At 44.6% G+C, this 16,291-nt stretch overlaps 1 protein-coding gene across 11 annotated transcripts in view; it reads right to left on the bottom strand.

Moving 5' to 3' along the window:
- The window catches only part of LOC119171618 (CLIP-associating protein 1-B), a 274,680-nt gene that overhangs the window by 49,173 nt on the left and 209,216 nt on the right, over nucleotides 1–16,291 (bottom strand). For all 11 annotated transcript variants that reach the window (XM_037422393.2, XM_037422396.2, XM_075892178.1 and 8 more), the window contains 2 exons: nucleotides 8,586–8,749; nucleotides 8,026–8,104 (listed from right to left, as the gene is read on the bottom strand). In XM_037422393.2, the coding sequence (XP_037278290.2) occupies nucleotides 8,026–8,104; nucleotides 8,586–8,749 (243 nt within the window). The remainder of the gene's footprint in view (nucleotides 1–8,025; nucleotides 8,105–8,585; nucleotides 8,750–16,291) is intronic.

Below are 16,291 nucleotides of genomic sequence, written 5' to 3'. Positions count from 1 at the left end.
AGCCTGATCGGCGTGGTGGGCGCGCCAGGGCGCCAGTGCATACAGTCCGAAAGTCCAAAGTTTTCATCCGCGCGCCGGGCAAGCTGGTTTGGGCGGGTCAGAAAGTGCAGAGGAAATTTTTTTCGTAAGGCTGACAATATATTAGCAGTGCAAAAATTATGAAACGGCGAAAATTATGCGAGTAAATACGGTATATATATAAATATGTATACATTTTTACACCAGCTCATAAGCTTTAAGCACTACTATAGTAAATTGTAAAAGAACATATTTTACAAGCTATCATTCCACAAAAAGAATACTGCCACTATTCAAAGTTGCTTCCATCTGCACATGCCTTGTTTTAATTTAAACAATACTGTGTCGGTTACTTGGGTCATGACACGTATGCTCATTTTACTTGATAATTTGAGAAACATATATGCTATTTGAATTCAATTAAAAATATTTGATTAAATTACTATTTGTTCCATGTGCCCTTCAAACTCAAGTTTTAAGGAGTGCGTGAATATTAGAAATTCCAAATATTTTTTTAATAGTGTTTCAAACCTAAATTTTAAGGAGTGCGCGAATATTAGAAATTTCAAATATTTTTTGAATAGCATTTGCTGTTGCATTTGATTTGCATAAAAATTATTACTATTTGAACTTCCCAAAGGCAAATGCAGTCAATGTCACAACAAAACTAACCCTTTCAAATTTAATATGCTTCACCTCGTCACATTCTCGTAATGCGGCAAAGCTGCTTCTCAGTCTGCGCTACATTCGAACTTTTGTGACTATTAGTAGTCTAATTAATCCATTCACTGCACAGTAGGTCACCAATGGATCACAGCTTGTGCTATTGCATGTCTTACTTGCTTCAAAGGAGAATGCAAACATGTGTTTTGGGAGCAGTAGCCAGAGCACATGCCGGAAACGTCATCAGCTTACCCTTTTTCCTTCAGCGTTTCGAGTTTCTCTTTGTGTGCAGCAAGGAACGCAGCCATGTGCTGGCATTACAATTATCAGCCAATACATGCCTCGTGTCAGTATGCTTAGCTTATACCATCATCATCATTGATTGATTTGTGGGGTTTAACGTCCCAAAACCACCATATGACTATGAGAGACGCTGTAGTGGAGGGCTCCGGAAATTTTGACCACCTGGGGTTCTTTAACGTGCACCCAAATCTGAGCACACGGGCCTACAACAATACCATCATCATCAGCCTCACTCTTTTCATTGCAGGACAAAGACCTCTGTCATGATCCACCAGTCAACTCGATCCTGTGCTTGCTGCTGCCACTTTATACCCGCAAACTTCCTAATCTCATCTGCCCACCTAACTTTCTGTCTCCCTCTAGCCTGCTTGCCTTCTCTGGGAATCCAGTCAGTTACCCTTAATGACCAGCGGTTATCCTGCCTACGCGCTACATGTCTGGCCTATGTCCATTTCCTCTTTTTGATTTCAACCACTGATCTCTATAGGGGAAGCTGGATGGCGCATTGAGCGCGCGCAGTTGAAACCACCGGAAGACGCCGTTGGTGTCCCGGAAGCCACCACCATGAACAGTCGCCTGATGCGTGTGCGAGGGATTTTCTGTTTTTAATGAAATGCTGGCCTGTAGAGAGCTGTAAACTTTATGAATCTACCGGACATGTCGCGCAAACATTTTACGCATAAGTACATCAAAATTATATTCTTTTTTTTTACCCATCCTGCAAAGAGATGATAGTATTTGACCGCCTACTTTTTATGGAGGCACGTTGAAGGTGTTTGATTTCAGTGATCATTTTGCAGAGTGATGTTTTGATCCCTCGGTTACCAAAAACTCATCTTTGAAACAATGTCATCCCAACATTGTTTTCTTTCCCGGATCACTCACAAAAGACAAACATTTGCGCTCCTGGCTACCATTGCACTCACTACTTTTTTTTGTAAAAAAAAAAAAAGATGTCACCTGACTAATAAATAATTGTAACGTTGTACGTAAAAGCACAGCATCTGTCAGCTTTCGTGAATTGTTACTCAGTATTCCAAGTGATTGCCAAGTCGTAGGGTTTGTTGAATGGACTACAGTCGCCCACCGATTTTTCGGATTTCAAAAATTCAGACTTGTTGAATATTTCGGACTTCAAAAGTTCACCGTCAGGGTCCCCCTAGGGCTAATGCATTTTTTCGACAGATTTTCTGGACGAATTCGCCCCTTTAAGTTGGATTTTTCGGACTAAATCGCTTGTTTTGAGCCGCGCCAGGAACCTGTATGAACGCTGCAATGTTGGATTTTCTGCCGGCTTGACTAAGCTTAGAGACTTAATTTTAAAATGAATGGCATTCCTGCCTCCAAGATTGGAAAGCAAACGTCATATTTCAAGTTTCAGAGGCCGCGTCTGCTTTAGAAAACGTGGCACAGGGCCATTCTTTCGTCTTCGGTCAGCCGTAGTGGTCAGCACTGACGTCATTGCACCGTACAGGGAAGAGGCAGAGCCATGCAGTAGTGGAGTGAATGGGCCTGCCACAATGACATTAGGGAGCTTTAGAATAGTGCACTGGGAGTCCTTGTGGTGCGGTCGCTGCTACTGTGCATGCGTCGAAACGCGAGTCGCCGTTTGCGGCCGGCCCGCAGAAAACCGAAATAGCGTGCGGCGATCGCGGCCCGCGAAGTGTTCTATGTAGCTTCCATGCATTTGAGTTTGCTGTCCTGGCGAATGTCCCTAGACCTTTCTCCAGGGGGAGCAAACGCTATTTTAGAATTCATAATGTGTCTGCTATACTCGCAACGCCCTCAGCGTCATCAAGCATTTTCCTAAAGCTCCCTATTTAAAGACTTCGCTCGTGCGGACGATGACAATTTCGTGCGCGAAGTCCACAGATGAAGAAACTTTTCCACCAGGTTGTGCCGCAGTCGTAGAGTGCTTCGGATGATGACGATAATCGCTCGAAGCTGTCGGCAGCACAGGTCGCCACCGTGATGACGCTTTTGTCAAGCATTTACGGTGACGATGTTACCTTGGCGCAAATATGGGCGAACCAAATTGCTTCCAAGGGTAGCATGAGGCAAGGCAGAATCATGGACTTTTTAAAGCCTGCTTGATGCCATAAAGTTCATATTTCTGACAAAAACGAATTTTTCAGACTGTTCAATTTTTAAAACTTTTTTTCGGTCCCCACCAGGTCAAAAAAAATCTGTCGACGACTGTAGCGGTAGATCACAGAACCTCGCTGTTTTGAACGGCATCTGTCATTTTTCGTGTAATGTTAGATGACCACGAGAATGTATAATATAAAAAGAAAACACAAATATTACCATCACAACAACTGCCAACATATAATATATAAATTACATGCCTAAAGTGCCCAGAAGATGCCAACTTCAGAGAAAGTGTAGGGACCTTCCGGTGGCTTCCCAAGTGCCCACATCAGAGAACAGGGATGCGTCGTCCAGCCTTTTTTATGAAGGTCAGCAATTTCAACTATGATATCCTCAACCCCTATTATCCTCAACTCTGCTAGCTCCTTGTCTCTTAAGGTTACACTTATCATTCTCCTTTCCATCGCTCAATGCGATGTTCTCAATTTAAGCTGAACCCACTTTGTAAGCCTCGAGGTTTCTGCTACGTAACAAAGTACTGGCAAGATGCAGCTGTTATATACCTTCCTCTTGAGGGATAGTGGCAATCTACCTGTCATAATTTGAGAGTGCTTGCCAAATGTGCTCCACCCCATTCTTATTCTTTTAGTTTTTTGAATCTCGTGATTTGGCTCCGCGGCTCTTAAATAGACAGTCTTTTACCACTTGAAGTGCTCTATTACCTATCTCGAAGCGCTGCTCCCTTCCGAGGTTGTTGTGCATTACTTTCGTTTTCTGCAGATCAATTTTAAGACCCGCCTTTCTGCTCTCTTGTCTCATTTCATTTATTGATACTGCCAGCCCTTTGCGGGCTATTACAGGAGTGGAGTTGATTCATATAAAACAGAAGTGTGCATAAAAGAAACATAAGAAAAAGCACCTTCACTACTAGAACACATCATTTCAGAGCACATACAACAAATATATCATAATGGCTAAGCGTATAGTTCAAACAGAGAAGTTAGTGAAAAATAAGAAAAGAAATCATCACTGCCGAAATACACATATTTTACGCATAATAAAACACATAATAAATATCATAGCCTAGTTACAAAGCACGTAATTCACACATATTCACAATCTTAACGCATGGTATCAGAGTGCACTATATGTTTTATTGCTTCTAAAAAGTCAGTAAGCGATATGATTTCCACAACCGAATCTGGTAACGAACTCCACTGCTGAATCACCCTGGGGAAGAAGCTGTACCTGAAACAGTCATTATGAACTTTGGGGGGCAATATGTACATACTGTGTCTGTGTCTTGACGTTTTTTGTGTTTTAATTTCAAAGTACCTGTTGTAGCTTATTTTAACGTGATTATGAACTATTATGAAAAGGAATTTCAGCCTTTCATATTCGGTGCGTTTTTGTAGAGGTAAGAGCTCTGCAAGTTTGAATAATTCGGTAGGTGAATGGAAACGACGGTATTTATTAAATATAAACCTAGAACTAAGTCGCTGTATTTTGTCGAGTTTCAAACAGTTCGTTTGGGTATAGGGATCCCACACTACTTTAGCATATTCGATTTTGGGTCTTAGCAGAGTTTTATAAACTAAAGTTTTAACATCGGGAGAGGCACAGTGGAGGTTACGTCTCAGGCCCCATAACATCTTGTTAGCTTTGGAACAAAGTTCCTCAACTAGAAAATTCCAACGCAAGTCGGGTGTAAATATGAGACCTAGGTATTTATATTGCTTAGCCTGAGCAAGTTCGTGACCATTAATACTGTACGGATAACTAAGAATGTTCTTTTTTTCTAGAAATGGACATAAAAACAGTTTTTGTTGGGTTAAGCTGCATTTGCCACTGATCGCACCAGTTTTTAATTCTGTCTAAGTTAAGATTAAGTTCGGCCTGGTCGCTCGGTGACTGTGCATTTTTGTATAGTATGCAATCGTCAGCAAACATTCTTATTTGGGTAATAGTAATATGATAACTCTGTAATCATGAGTTGCAATTCGTTCCCCGAGATACTTAGCAATGCAATGTCATTGGAGAAGCGCAGGTTACTATGGTACTCTTTATTAACTCTTATTCCCAACTCTTCCCATTCTACGCCCCTGAAAACCTCCTGTAAGCACCCGGTAAATAGCATTGGGGAGATTGTATCCCCCTGCTTTACACCCTCCTTGATTGGTATTTTGTTTCTGTGAGGATTCGAGAAAAACGACGACAATGACGAAAGTGCGGAGCAAGGCGCGTGTGATTTCGAGCCAACTGTGCGCGTGAGGTCAGCCAATCAGCTGATGATGACCTGTGATAGTCCATAAAAGTGGCGTGCCACAATTGGGCCATGTGTGACCATTACGTGGCGGTAAGCTTCTTTGCTGGGGAAGAGCCGAAGCAGCGGCAGACGGAAGACAGCGGGCCGAAGCGTCGGACGCAGGCGATCCAGGTTCCGGCCAGGGAACGCGGCTGTCCACACTACTGCCGTCCAACTACCAGCTGGGGTAGCGTTGTCGGCACGAGTACTGCATCTCTGGGCATGGCTTGGCCTGCTGTTCTCTTCCTTGTTGAAGGCATCGCGGATCTCGGCGAGGCGTCCCCACGGTCAGCCGTTCAGCACAGCGACGTACGTGGCCTGGCTAATGGTTACGGTTGCGCCGAGCATCCCGTCTCGACGCAAGCAGTTCGCTGGGCGAGCTGGCCATTCCCCGCATGGAGCATCGCGTCTCCGATGCGAGTTGACTGCTTTGTAGTCGCACCCACGCCGTCAAACGCCGTCGTCACCATAGCGTCGCACATCGAGATGCATCCCGCTCCCGATCGCCTGTCGCCGCCTCCTGCCCTGCACCTCGGCAATCGTAAGGCCCCGTATATCATTGTGAGGTTTTAGAACTCTCCGCCTTGAACTTGCGTTCATTGGTTTTCTCGTTCGATGAGACAGTTTTGTTACTTATTTGCCTTCACGGTTTTTCTGGTTCTGTGTTCTATTTTTTTTTTCCCTTTCGTGCTCTGTCATAAATGTGGTGTGTGTTGTTACCGCGTCATTTAAAAGTCCGTTTCTCCTCGCACGACACGCAAAACAAGCTTTGACGAACCTTAGCCCCGATAAAGAATATTTTTATTACAGTTGCTTTTTTTATGGAGCACTATGGTGGCAGTTGATCCCCTGTAGATTTCTTCCAGGATATTCATATAGGCTGTATTGACACCATGATTCTGCAGAGCCTGCACGATTCCTGACATTTCTACTGAATCAAACGCCTTCTCGTAATCTATGAAGGCTATCTATAGTGGTTGGCTGTATTCCGAGCATTTTTTTATTACCTGATTGATAGCATGAATGTGGTTGATTGTTGAGTAGCCTGTTCGGAATCCTGCTTGTTCCTTTGGTTGATTGAATTCTAATGTTGTCTTAATTCGGTTAGAAATTACCTTTGTAAATGTACGAAGGATATCAAGCTGATCGGGCTGCAAGTCCTTGTCATCTCCTTTTTTGATGATGTTTACGTATACGTAAACCCGATCAGACTGTTTGTACTGCGCCGGGCTGAACATGGCGGTAGGCACACAATGGACGACAGATGGCAGCAATTTCGCATAAGGTCTATTCCATCGGATGTGAGGAGGTGCGATTGTTTCTCTGGAACCGAGGAGCCGCAGGTTCCTTCACTGTGTTGCTTGCAAACTTTTCCCGAAGTTTTTGAAATATGTGCCATTTTCCCAGTAATTAGTGCAACTTTGCTTGTCTCGAAAATTCATTTATCTCAAAATTTTCTATGGTTTTACGATTTCGAGCTAAGGAGGCATTACTGTATTTATGTTGCAGTTCCAGGAAGTGTATGCGGACGTGTGCAATGAGCGCGTGCGTTGCAACTTCTAGGAAAAGACATGTTTGCCACGCCCATGGTATTCCGCAGGCAAGCAGTGTTCGAGTGGGACACTCGTTTCCTCCACTAGGCCCCAGACACGAAGCGAGTAGGAGTGTCGAAACGAAGGATGGTTTTCGAACAGAACATATTATTGATTGTGGAGTATGGGTGTTCCTTGTCTGGTTCACTTTCAGGTTCTAGTATACAAAGGACATGTAACATCGCTGCAGATGGAGCGACCACTCGTTCAATTCTACCTAGAGGCTTTCTACGGGGCTAGTGCGAAAGACACCTGTAGGGACACGAATGCCCAAATGGTGAACGGGGTCAAGCATTTGCAAAGTGCTTCGTGTTACAGACTAATACACGACCACCCCATAATCTAAACGAGTGCGTGTGAGGCATTTATAAAGACTCATCAGACATTTTCTATCACTTCTCCACGTAGTGCGTGACAACACTTTCAGAATGTTCATGGTTTTTAAACACTTGTTTCTCCGATTTTTGATGTGGAGTACAAATGTTAATTTCATGTCTAAAATTATACGTAAAAATTTGTAGGGTTTTCACAGGTATCCGCTGACCGTGCAGGTGAATGTCTAGATCTGGCTGAAGACCTCTCTTTCTTAATAATAAAACGCATGTTTGTGTATTAATAGACCTCTAGAATTTTTCAAGTGTTAACTGAAAAACACTTGAGAGTTTTTATTTAAGTATACTCATATGCTCAACAGAGATCCTAATGTTGAACAAGTCACAACATCTTGAACTGCTACAAAAGCGCACTAATTCAAAATGAAGAAGGGGGAGCATTAATTTTCACAACAGAGTAGGCCTACTGGAGCCTTTTTTTTTTTAATGTGCAAACTAATGCGGTTTAATTCACGTGAACATTTGACGAAGAGATTAACTTTGTCAGTGCAAATGTGATGTACAAATAAATTTCGTACAAGAAAAATTTAATCCACGCATCAAAAAAGTGAATATTGAGGTTGAATGCAGCAATTTTTTAGGAACAAAAAACGCTTTCATAGGTGGCAGGAAATGCCTTGTGCTTATGAACATAAATGAAAGCAAAAAAACTGCAGCTAACCTTGATATTGGGAGTCTGCGTTGGATCAGTGATGTACCTCACCACCGCCTGAAATTGGTCACCATGTGGAAAACAGTCCCTGCAACCACAAATAATGAAATAAAGGTTTATACGGAACCTCTGGATCCATCAAGCATTCATCAAAATGGTAAAGTACAAAAGTAAGGCTGCAGCAAGACTGTCAAGCTTTTTACAACCAGTTTTTCATTTTTTTGCAACAATCGGGATGCCTCATGCCCTAAGCAGCTGTACGAGGTGCTGCCTCCATGGCTACAGTAAAAAAGAAGCACCATGACAGTAGTATTACAATGTTTGACATTACAGTCAACATAAGAAGCTCAGAAAATACAAAATAAACAATCCTTGATGGGCAAGTTCTGCCAGCACTTCACTCACGAAAGTTTAGTTTCATAAAATTCCAATTAACAGCGATAAACATTATTGAGTGGAAACACAAAGGGATGTCAAAAGAATATGAAAGCTGGTTTCAGGTGGACCGATATATCCATATCATAGCTACTCCATACATTGAAATGCAATCAAATAAAAAGCGTAGTTACCGAATTATAGACAGGATCTTCTGAATCTTCATTTGTAGCGAGCTTAAAAGGTCTGTTCCCGTCTTGATGAAGAGACGGGTAAGGAGAACGTACAACCAGCTGTGCAAGTCTGCACTGTGGACGTGAATCAGCTCCCCCAAGGCCTCCAAGAAGAGTGTGAACACCTGGATGAAAAAGAAACATCTCCTGGAACCTTTGCCACACACAACACAGCCAGCTTAAGGGGACAACACTAATGTGCCAAGGCCCGCCCGTCAACCCTTCTCCATGTTCATACTATACTTTCGTGTGCCCGAGGCTTGTGATTGCCAGTAGTGCAAATGGAGATCTTAAGCCACTTGTCGTTCACGAAAACTTACTATGGGCTGAAGATAAGAAAACTTCTGACCCTTAAATAAAACCTTGCAGACTTTCATAAGCAACTTGGCGTATATTGGAAGTGATAGCAAAGCCTGTAAAACAGCCTCTCAGAAAATAAACAACCAGAAGAATCAATTTTCCATTATTTAAACAACAGTTGTGCTTGTCTCTCCCTTTTTATATTTTACCAATCATCAAAATATGGTCGTGCAGCAGTTTTATTGTTATGATGTGGTAGCAACTTATAAGAATATTCATAATGAACTCATAGGCCCGTGTACTCAGATTTGGGTGCACGTTAAAGAACCCCAGGTGGTCAAAATTTCCGGAGCCCTCCACTACGGCGTCTCTCATAATCAAATGGTGGTTTTGGGACGTTAAACCCCACAAATCAATCATAATGAACTCATGAAATCGAGTACTTATTAGATTAGTGTAAATACCATACTTGAAAGCATAGCACTGATCAAGCTTAGCCAAATAATTGCTTTTCTTACTCCTTTCCTCCCACTGTAAGCATACTTCATTCAGTGTTTTCATGCGACCGATTAGATGTACTTGGCGAGTTAGTATTTGGTTTTTGAGGGCACTTCTGATAAGACGAACTCCTGGCAAGACGAACAAATGATGTTGGTCCTTTGAAGTTCCTCTTAAAAAGAGTATACTGTACAGTAGAGACAACTTATAACATAAGTAACGGGAGTCGCGAATATCTGCACTGTAGGCGGTACCACACTACAACCAAAACAAACTTTTTCAAGGGTCACTCTTGCGCCAAACGTGTTGAGCATGCCGCCTCGCTTGTTCAAGAATCGAAGCATGTGATGCGTGGTGCTTGTAACCATTTATATTTCCGAATGTTAAAAAATTTAACTTCCAGACACACGTATCGCCAAATTAACGTGGAAAGGGAAAGGAATCTAAAGCACCATCGCGGAAATTCGTCGCCTACTTCTCAGACCGCCTAGACTATGCGCATTGCAAAGAAACTATGTCGAATCATGTCCAAAATTTCATCCGCTGAAAGGTGCCGGTAGTTGTACTTCACAGGCGTGCACCTGATTTCAAGACAATGTAATTGAATCGCAAATCACCAATAGAGTAGTAAGACGGTAAGTTGGGCCAGTTGGTTAGGATCCAGGATGGTCTCAAGGTGTGCCAAGGAAGATGAACGTTCAAGGTGTGTTTCGGACTGTGTTGATACCATTGCCAGAACGGGAAAGGCGCGGGGGGGCACGGACTCACTAAGGCCGCTAGTTGATTTTCTTTGTGAAAACAAACTGCATGTACTAGTAGCCGACAAAGAAGGACACTTTTCCATTATGAATTCTGAAGCATACTCACTGAAGAGCGAGGCCACAGTTAAGAAAAATATCAGGCGTGTCAGTGTTAAGGCCACAGAAGTAAAACACCGAGCGCTTTCCTTGTTAGAAGGAATGAATCTGCAATGTTTGGCAGCCAGCGTAAAGAGGGCGAAAAACCTGGAGTTAGAAGCTTTCTTTACGGTGAAAACGCACAAGGAAGACATGCCTTTCCGGGCTATAGTCTCGGAAAAAGGTAGCTGGCAGTTAGATGTTTCGCGTTTTCTGCAAAAGAACCTAGCACGCCTGAATATTGTTGACCCTTTTCGTATACCGAATTCGGATTCTGTGTGCGAGTACCTCAAAAATAACTCGAGCCTACGTAGCCCCTTCAGTGTCGACGTGAAAAATTTAGATTATTCCCTTCCGCATTGCCAGGTTATGAAATGCGTAAAAGCCTGCATTGTGTTTGACAACGATGAAGAATCTTTCATCAATGCTTGCAGTATATCTTTAGAATCATTTCTTGAACTTTTGTCATTTTACCTTGAAAGTACCTTTGTGTCGTGGCGGGGGGGATCTTTATGTACAAAAGTCTGGTGTCTGCATAGGGTCGAGCGTGGCCCCTATTATTAGTGACATTATTTTAGGCTACATTGACAGGCAGCTGGAAGATCACCTAGTAAGTGCAGCAGTGCTGTTTTTCGTTACGTAGACTATTTAGTAATATTTTCACACAATGACATTCACCATAAGGACATTGATCACATTTTCAATTTGTTCAGTCAGCATGGTATAGGCCTCACCTTCACTCACGAAATCTTTAAGGATTACTAGCTACAGTTTCTGGACCTAAAGCTAACCTTTGGTAAAAAAATCATTTGTGTTGGAAATATGACCCAAGATCAGTGAAGCCTATCTTGAATTGCAAGTCTGGCCTTTCTAATATTGTGAAGAGAGCGATTGCAAAGACAATCTTAAATGCGTCGCTCAGAAAATCCTGTGTGCATGTGTCGAATACTGCTTTTCATAACCAGGCAAAACGCTTAGTAGATGCTGGGTATCCTGACAAGGTAATTTTATCTGTGTGTGAGTTGATGGTTCGGAGCATTAAGCTCGTGAAACACAGAGGAGCTCAAGAAAATTCTGATGGAAAAAGAAAAAGAGCAGTTTTTCCTGATGTACACAAATCGGCGCATGGGCTGAAAAACGTAGGATCAAGGTATTGTGTCGACGTTCTTTTTTCCGCCAAACATAAGGTAGGTCGCATTTGCCCGATGGTTGATAATGTGCTGAGGGACAAACAAGCCAAAGGGAGATGCGCTGTGAATCATAAGAACAAGTACATCACATGCGTAAAAAAAGCTCTGTATTTAACTCCATTATCGTGCGGTAGGGAGTACGTGGGACAAACAAAACGATGTGTGAATGTTCGTTTAAGAGAGCATGAGTTATCTCTTCAAGGGATCGCGAGACTTCATCTGCCGGAACATTGCAGGTCATGCGGTTGTCTCGTTCCATTTTTGAGAGAACCATCATCATCTTCAAGCATCCTAACCAGCTAACAAGAGAAATCGCTGAGGCATTTCATATAAAGATTAGGGGTAGCAAGTGCATTAGTGAACCATCCGTCACACTGAATGAAAAAGATTTAAGTTATTTAGGCCAATCTTGTTTATTGCCATGAGTGTGACAACGCCACCTCGGTGCACCTCGTATTCTGCGCATGTTGTGATGTAGGCTGCCAATACCTATATACATACTTTTCACCATGTTTTTTTCCAATAAACAACAGTTGTGAGTCAGTGCCGTCTTTTCTTTCTCTTTTGATCCTTCCCTGTCCTGTATTTTTTCTGGTGTTGCGCTGTAAGTTCACCATTAGAGCGCTACATGTACCACCATCGTTCTCATAAGTGGTACCAACTCTTTCAATCAAGTGCAGCCACCGCAAAGAGTTGGGTTGATTCCGTACTAAACCGCAACTCTGAATGCGACCGCAACTCTGAATGCGACCACAACGAAAATGCAACTGATGCCGATTAGGCCTAGCCTACTGTTCGGTATGTTGTCATGGGAATTGTCTAAGACACGAAGATCCAGCGTCGAAAAGATTGCATCAAGCACTGAACAAAGAATAGCGTGCGTGATACAAAATTCACGTTTGCGGCCAGAAGATCAACAGCGACGCGAACGCCCACAAGTTTACGTATAACATCGAACTGGCATGCAAAGGCAAAAGCACAAGGTAGCAAACACGTAGTTGATAAGGATGGGACCACACGTGCCATGTTGAGTCCTGTGAGGTTGTTGAACCACTAGCAACGCTAGTACACTGTCCAGCAGGAGCACGGTCACTAGGCAGAGGCGCTGCCAGAGATGGGCACGAGTGGGCCCCACCTCCCCAATGAAACTCTTTTATCGTGAGTGCCCCCCACCCCCCCCCCCCCCCCACTATAAAATAATCCTGGCACCGCCCCTGCCATTAGCATGGATTTGGTCTTAGCGAGCCAAAGGGCCACGTTCACTGTCGCCTAGCGTGACTAATGCCGCTGCACATGCGTGTTCAGACAGCCAAGACACAGGGTGCAGTGCGGCAAGTACACAGTACTACTCTCAAACAATTTGCAACACTTTATTGCCTGCGGCAACACCAAAAAACGCAATACAGCATCTGCTGCAAAAGGCAGTGGGAAAGCAAAAGAGGCTTATCCATGCCATAGGCGAAAGTACAACACAGGCTCACAGTGACACGTGGTTGCTCACAGTGACACGTGGTTGAGGCTCACAGTGACACGTGGCTGAGGGAAACTGTCTCTTGCGACTATGCTGTGTGCTCTCACGATCAGTTGCCTTTGCCCGTCGAGCAAGGGCAACTCTGCTCGCGTTGGCTTTGAGAGGTGCAGTTCAGCACAGTAAGACCACCATGCATGAACACATCACACCGCTCTTTGGCCTAGCATTCTGAAGGGGCAACAAAAAAATAAGCCTTCACACCGGTGGAGAGTCCGAGTGAGCTCCAAGAACAAAGAAGCCGATGGACGCGAAAGAAAAGGCTTGCTCATCCTTCGCTATCCAGAGAGGTGCTTTCCCGCTGTGCACGCGCGGAAGTTCTCGCTAGATTTGAACACGGAACCACAGTCGACATACGCTGCCGTGTGAGAAGGCCAATGTCGCTCCCGAAAGCACCCACGGACCGCAGAGATGGGCAGAGTCATGTTAGGACACGAGGACGGCATAAATAGGCGTAAAAACTCGCGCAATGGTGGTGGGATAGTCTCAATCCCCACAACTGCAGCTGCAACGGTGACGGTACAGTGTTCTAGAAGTATTGGCCAATCGGCAGAGCGGTGGCCTATGCGCAATGCGTTGTGCATAGAAGGTCACCAGATGGCGCGCAAGCCCATTTCTCGAGCAGCAGCTTGTCTCTCCTCATTCCTTGACTTCACATTTGCCGCCTGTGCATCGCGAGTTTCCACTCCAGCATTGTATTTTAATTCTTGTGTTTACAGACAAATGTGTTGTAGGAAGTGTAGTGCACGTGCGCAAAACATTTGTGCGAGTGGTGGAATATACCTTTCGCAGAATTTGAAAGCTGACTAACTGGTAAGCAAATGCTTATCTGTTGCCTCATGAACAGATAAGCAAATGCTTATCTGTTCATGAGGCAACCGCCCTCCTCCCTTATTCAGTGAACCCACGCAGCGTGCCACGGTCTTTTCAAAATGAGAGAGTTTTATGCCGGGCTGCACGACGGCTCCACTGAAAAATGTATACCAAGAGATTGCAAAGAAAAATACCAGCAGGCAAGCATTTGTCACGCGGAATCGATTGATTGATAGATATGTGGGGTTTAACGTCCCAAAACCACTATATGATTTCGAGAGACGCCGTAGTGGAGGGCTCCGGAGATTTCGACCACCTGGGGTTCTTTAACGTGCACCCAAATCTGAGCACACGGGCCTACAACATTTCCGCCTCCATCGGAAATGCAGCCGCCGCAGCCGGGATTCGAACCCGCGACTTGCGGGTCAGCAGCCGAGTGCCTTAGCCACTAGACTATTGCGGCGGGGCGGTCACGCGGAATCGAACCAGCAACCTCTCGTTTCTCAGCGTGCTGCGCTCCCACTACGCCACAGAGCATAAATTGTCTGGATTGGTAACGGAAAACCACATATATACACCATACATTGTATGGCAGTTCCGAGAGCTTCGAAACTTTATTGCGTTTTTGTTATCAGTGGGGAGATAGCGCGACAGGCTCGCACAGGGCGCACTCAAAAGGTAGTCGTCTCTACGAAGCTCCGCCTCCACAAAGCATGGTCTCTCCTTCGTGCATACTTATCAGACTCGCGATTTGGAAGAGGAGCAGGGTCACTTTGTAAGCTGCCATGGCTGTGTTTACGAAAGGAGCGCACTGCTGACACACGATGCAGGAAGAATTGCGAGAGTTATTCGCACTTGTCCTGTGTATGCTTCTGTGCTTGTTTCCTGCATCTTTTCTGTTTGAACAGCGCACTTTAAATGTCGAGCTGTGACAGTTGTTAGTCCACACTCGTCCTGTGTATTCTGATTTCAGGTGTGCTTTCTGCTTGAGGTGTGCGCTGCGGGTTTTGAGCTGCTTGCCGTTTCTAACGAGACTTTAGAATTTATTGCTGTTGCTGAAACAATGTACAGTAGACGCTCAACTACCTCTGTAAAGACACGTTTTACTTTCGTGTTATACCGATTCCTATACAGCGGGATCAGGCGTGTTTTTTCTTTTCTTTTTCTTCCCTCCACCCTCTGTTCATTCAGTCCACGTCTCCTCCTACTGTATAAACCGAATATAAGTCGAGATATTTTCAATAAAATATTAACCTAAAGTCGCCCCTCGTCCTAAATAGCAGTGTCTACCCGAAACTGCGCCGCTGTCTGGCAACATGAGGCTTGCATGTGCTTGAGAAGCCGGACGCGGCCATAACCGCATCCAAATCCAATTGCAGGCTGTTTTTTTTTTTCTCTGTCTCTTTTCTTTGTGCTCGTGATTTGCTTGCGATCTGTTCAGAGTTTTCACTTCGCTTGAGGTTGCGCTGCATTTTTAGTGGTATATTTTTTTCGTTCAGTTTATATGAGTAGCGGTACGAAGAGGCAGTACTCAATTTAAACTAAATGTTGTTGAGTTCGCAGAAGCGAACGAGAATATGGCTGCTCAGCGCCGCTTTGGTGTATCGAAAAAAAGCGTGCGCCATTGGAGGGCGCAGAAAGAGAAGCTGCACATGTGTAATCCTCGAAAAATGTCTTTTCGTAGAAGAAGTGCCGTTCATCCGCAGCTGGAGGATAAGCTATTGCACTTTGTGCGGGAAGTTCGTGCGCGCTCGCTGCCAGTGACCGTAGATACCATTAGCAAGAAAGCCGTGGAACTTACTCGAGAAGATGGCTCACGAGAGAAGAGTTTTGTGCACCGAACTCTTGGGTGCGTCGATTTATGTGACGCAAAAGATTCTCTCTCCGACGGCGCACATCCATCTGTCAGAAGTTGCCCGAGGAGTTCGAGGACAAGCTTATAACTTTGAGCGCTTCGTGAACCGGCTTCGGGAGCAGAACAATTACATGATGGAACAGATTGGCAACGCCGATGAGACCCTCGTGTGGTTTGACATGCCTTCGTTGACCACGATCACGCAGCGCGGCGCCAAGGATGTGAAGCTGTTGTCCACTGGCAACGAGCACTCCAGCTTCACCGTCATGCTGGCATGCACGGCAGATGGTAGAAAGCTTCCGCCCTTCATCATTTTGAAACGCAAGACAATGCCGAAGGAAGTGTTCCCGCCCGGAGTTGTCGTTCGCGTCAACAAAAAGGGATACATGGACGAGGCCATAGTGCTCGAATGGATAAGAGTAGTCTGGAACCGTCGAGCAAGTGCACTGCTGCGTCTTCACAGCATGCTGGTGTTGGATGCGTTTCGTGGTCACTTAACCGACGCAGTGAAACGCGCGCTCGGCGACAAGAAAACGGACCTCGCCGTGATACCAGGTGGTATGACGTCCACCCTCCAGCCGCTCCAC

Source organism: Rhipicephalus microplus, chromosome 4 (assembly GCF_043290135.1).
Source record: "Rhipicephalus microplus isolate Deutch F79 chromosome 4, USDA_Rmic, whole genome shotgun sequence".
Lineage (NCBI taxonomy): Eukaryota > Metazoa > Arthropoda > Arachnida > Ixodida > Ixodidae > Rhipicephalus > Rhipicephalus microplus.
Note: the sequence above shows the minus strand (reverse complement) of the source record. Positions and strands in the feature narration are given on the sequence as shown.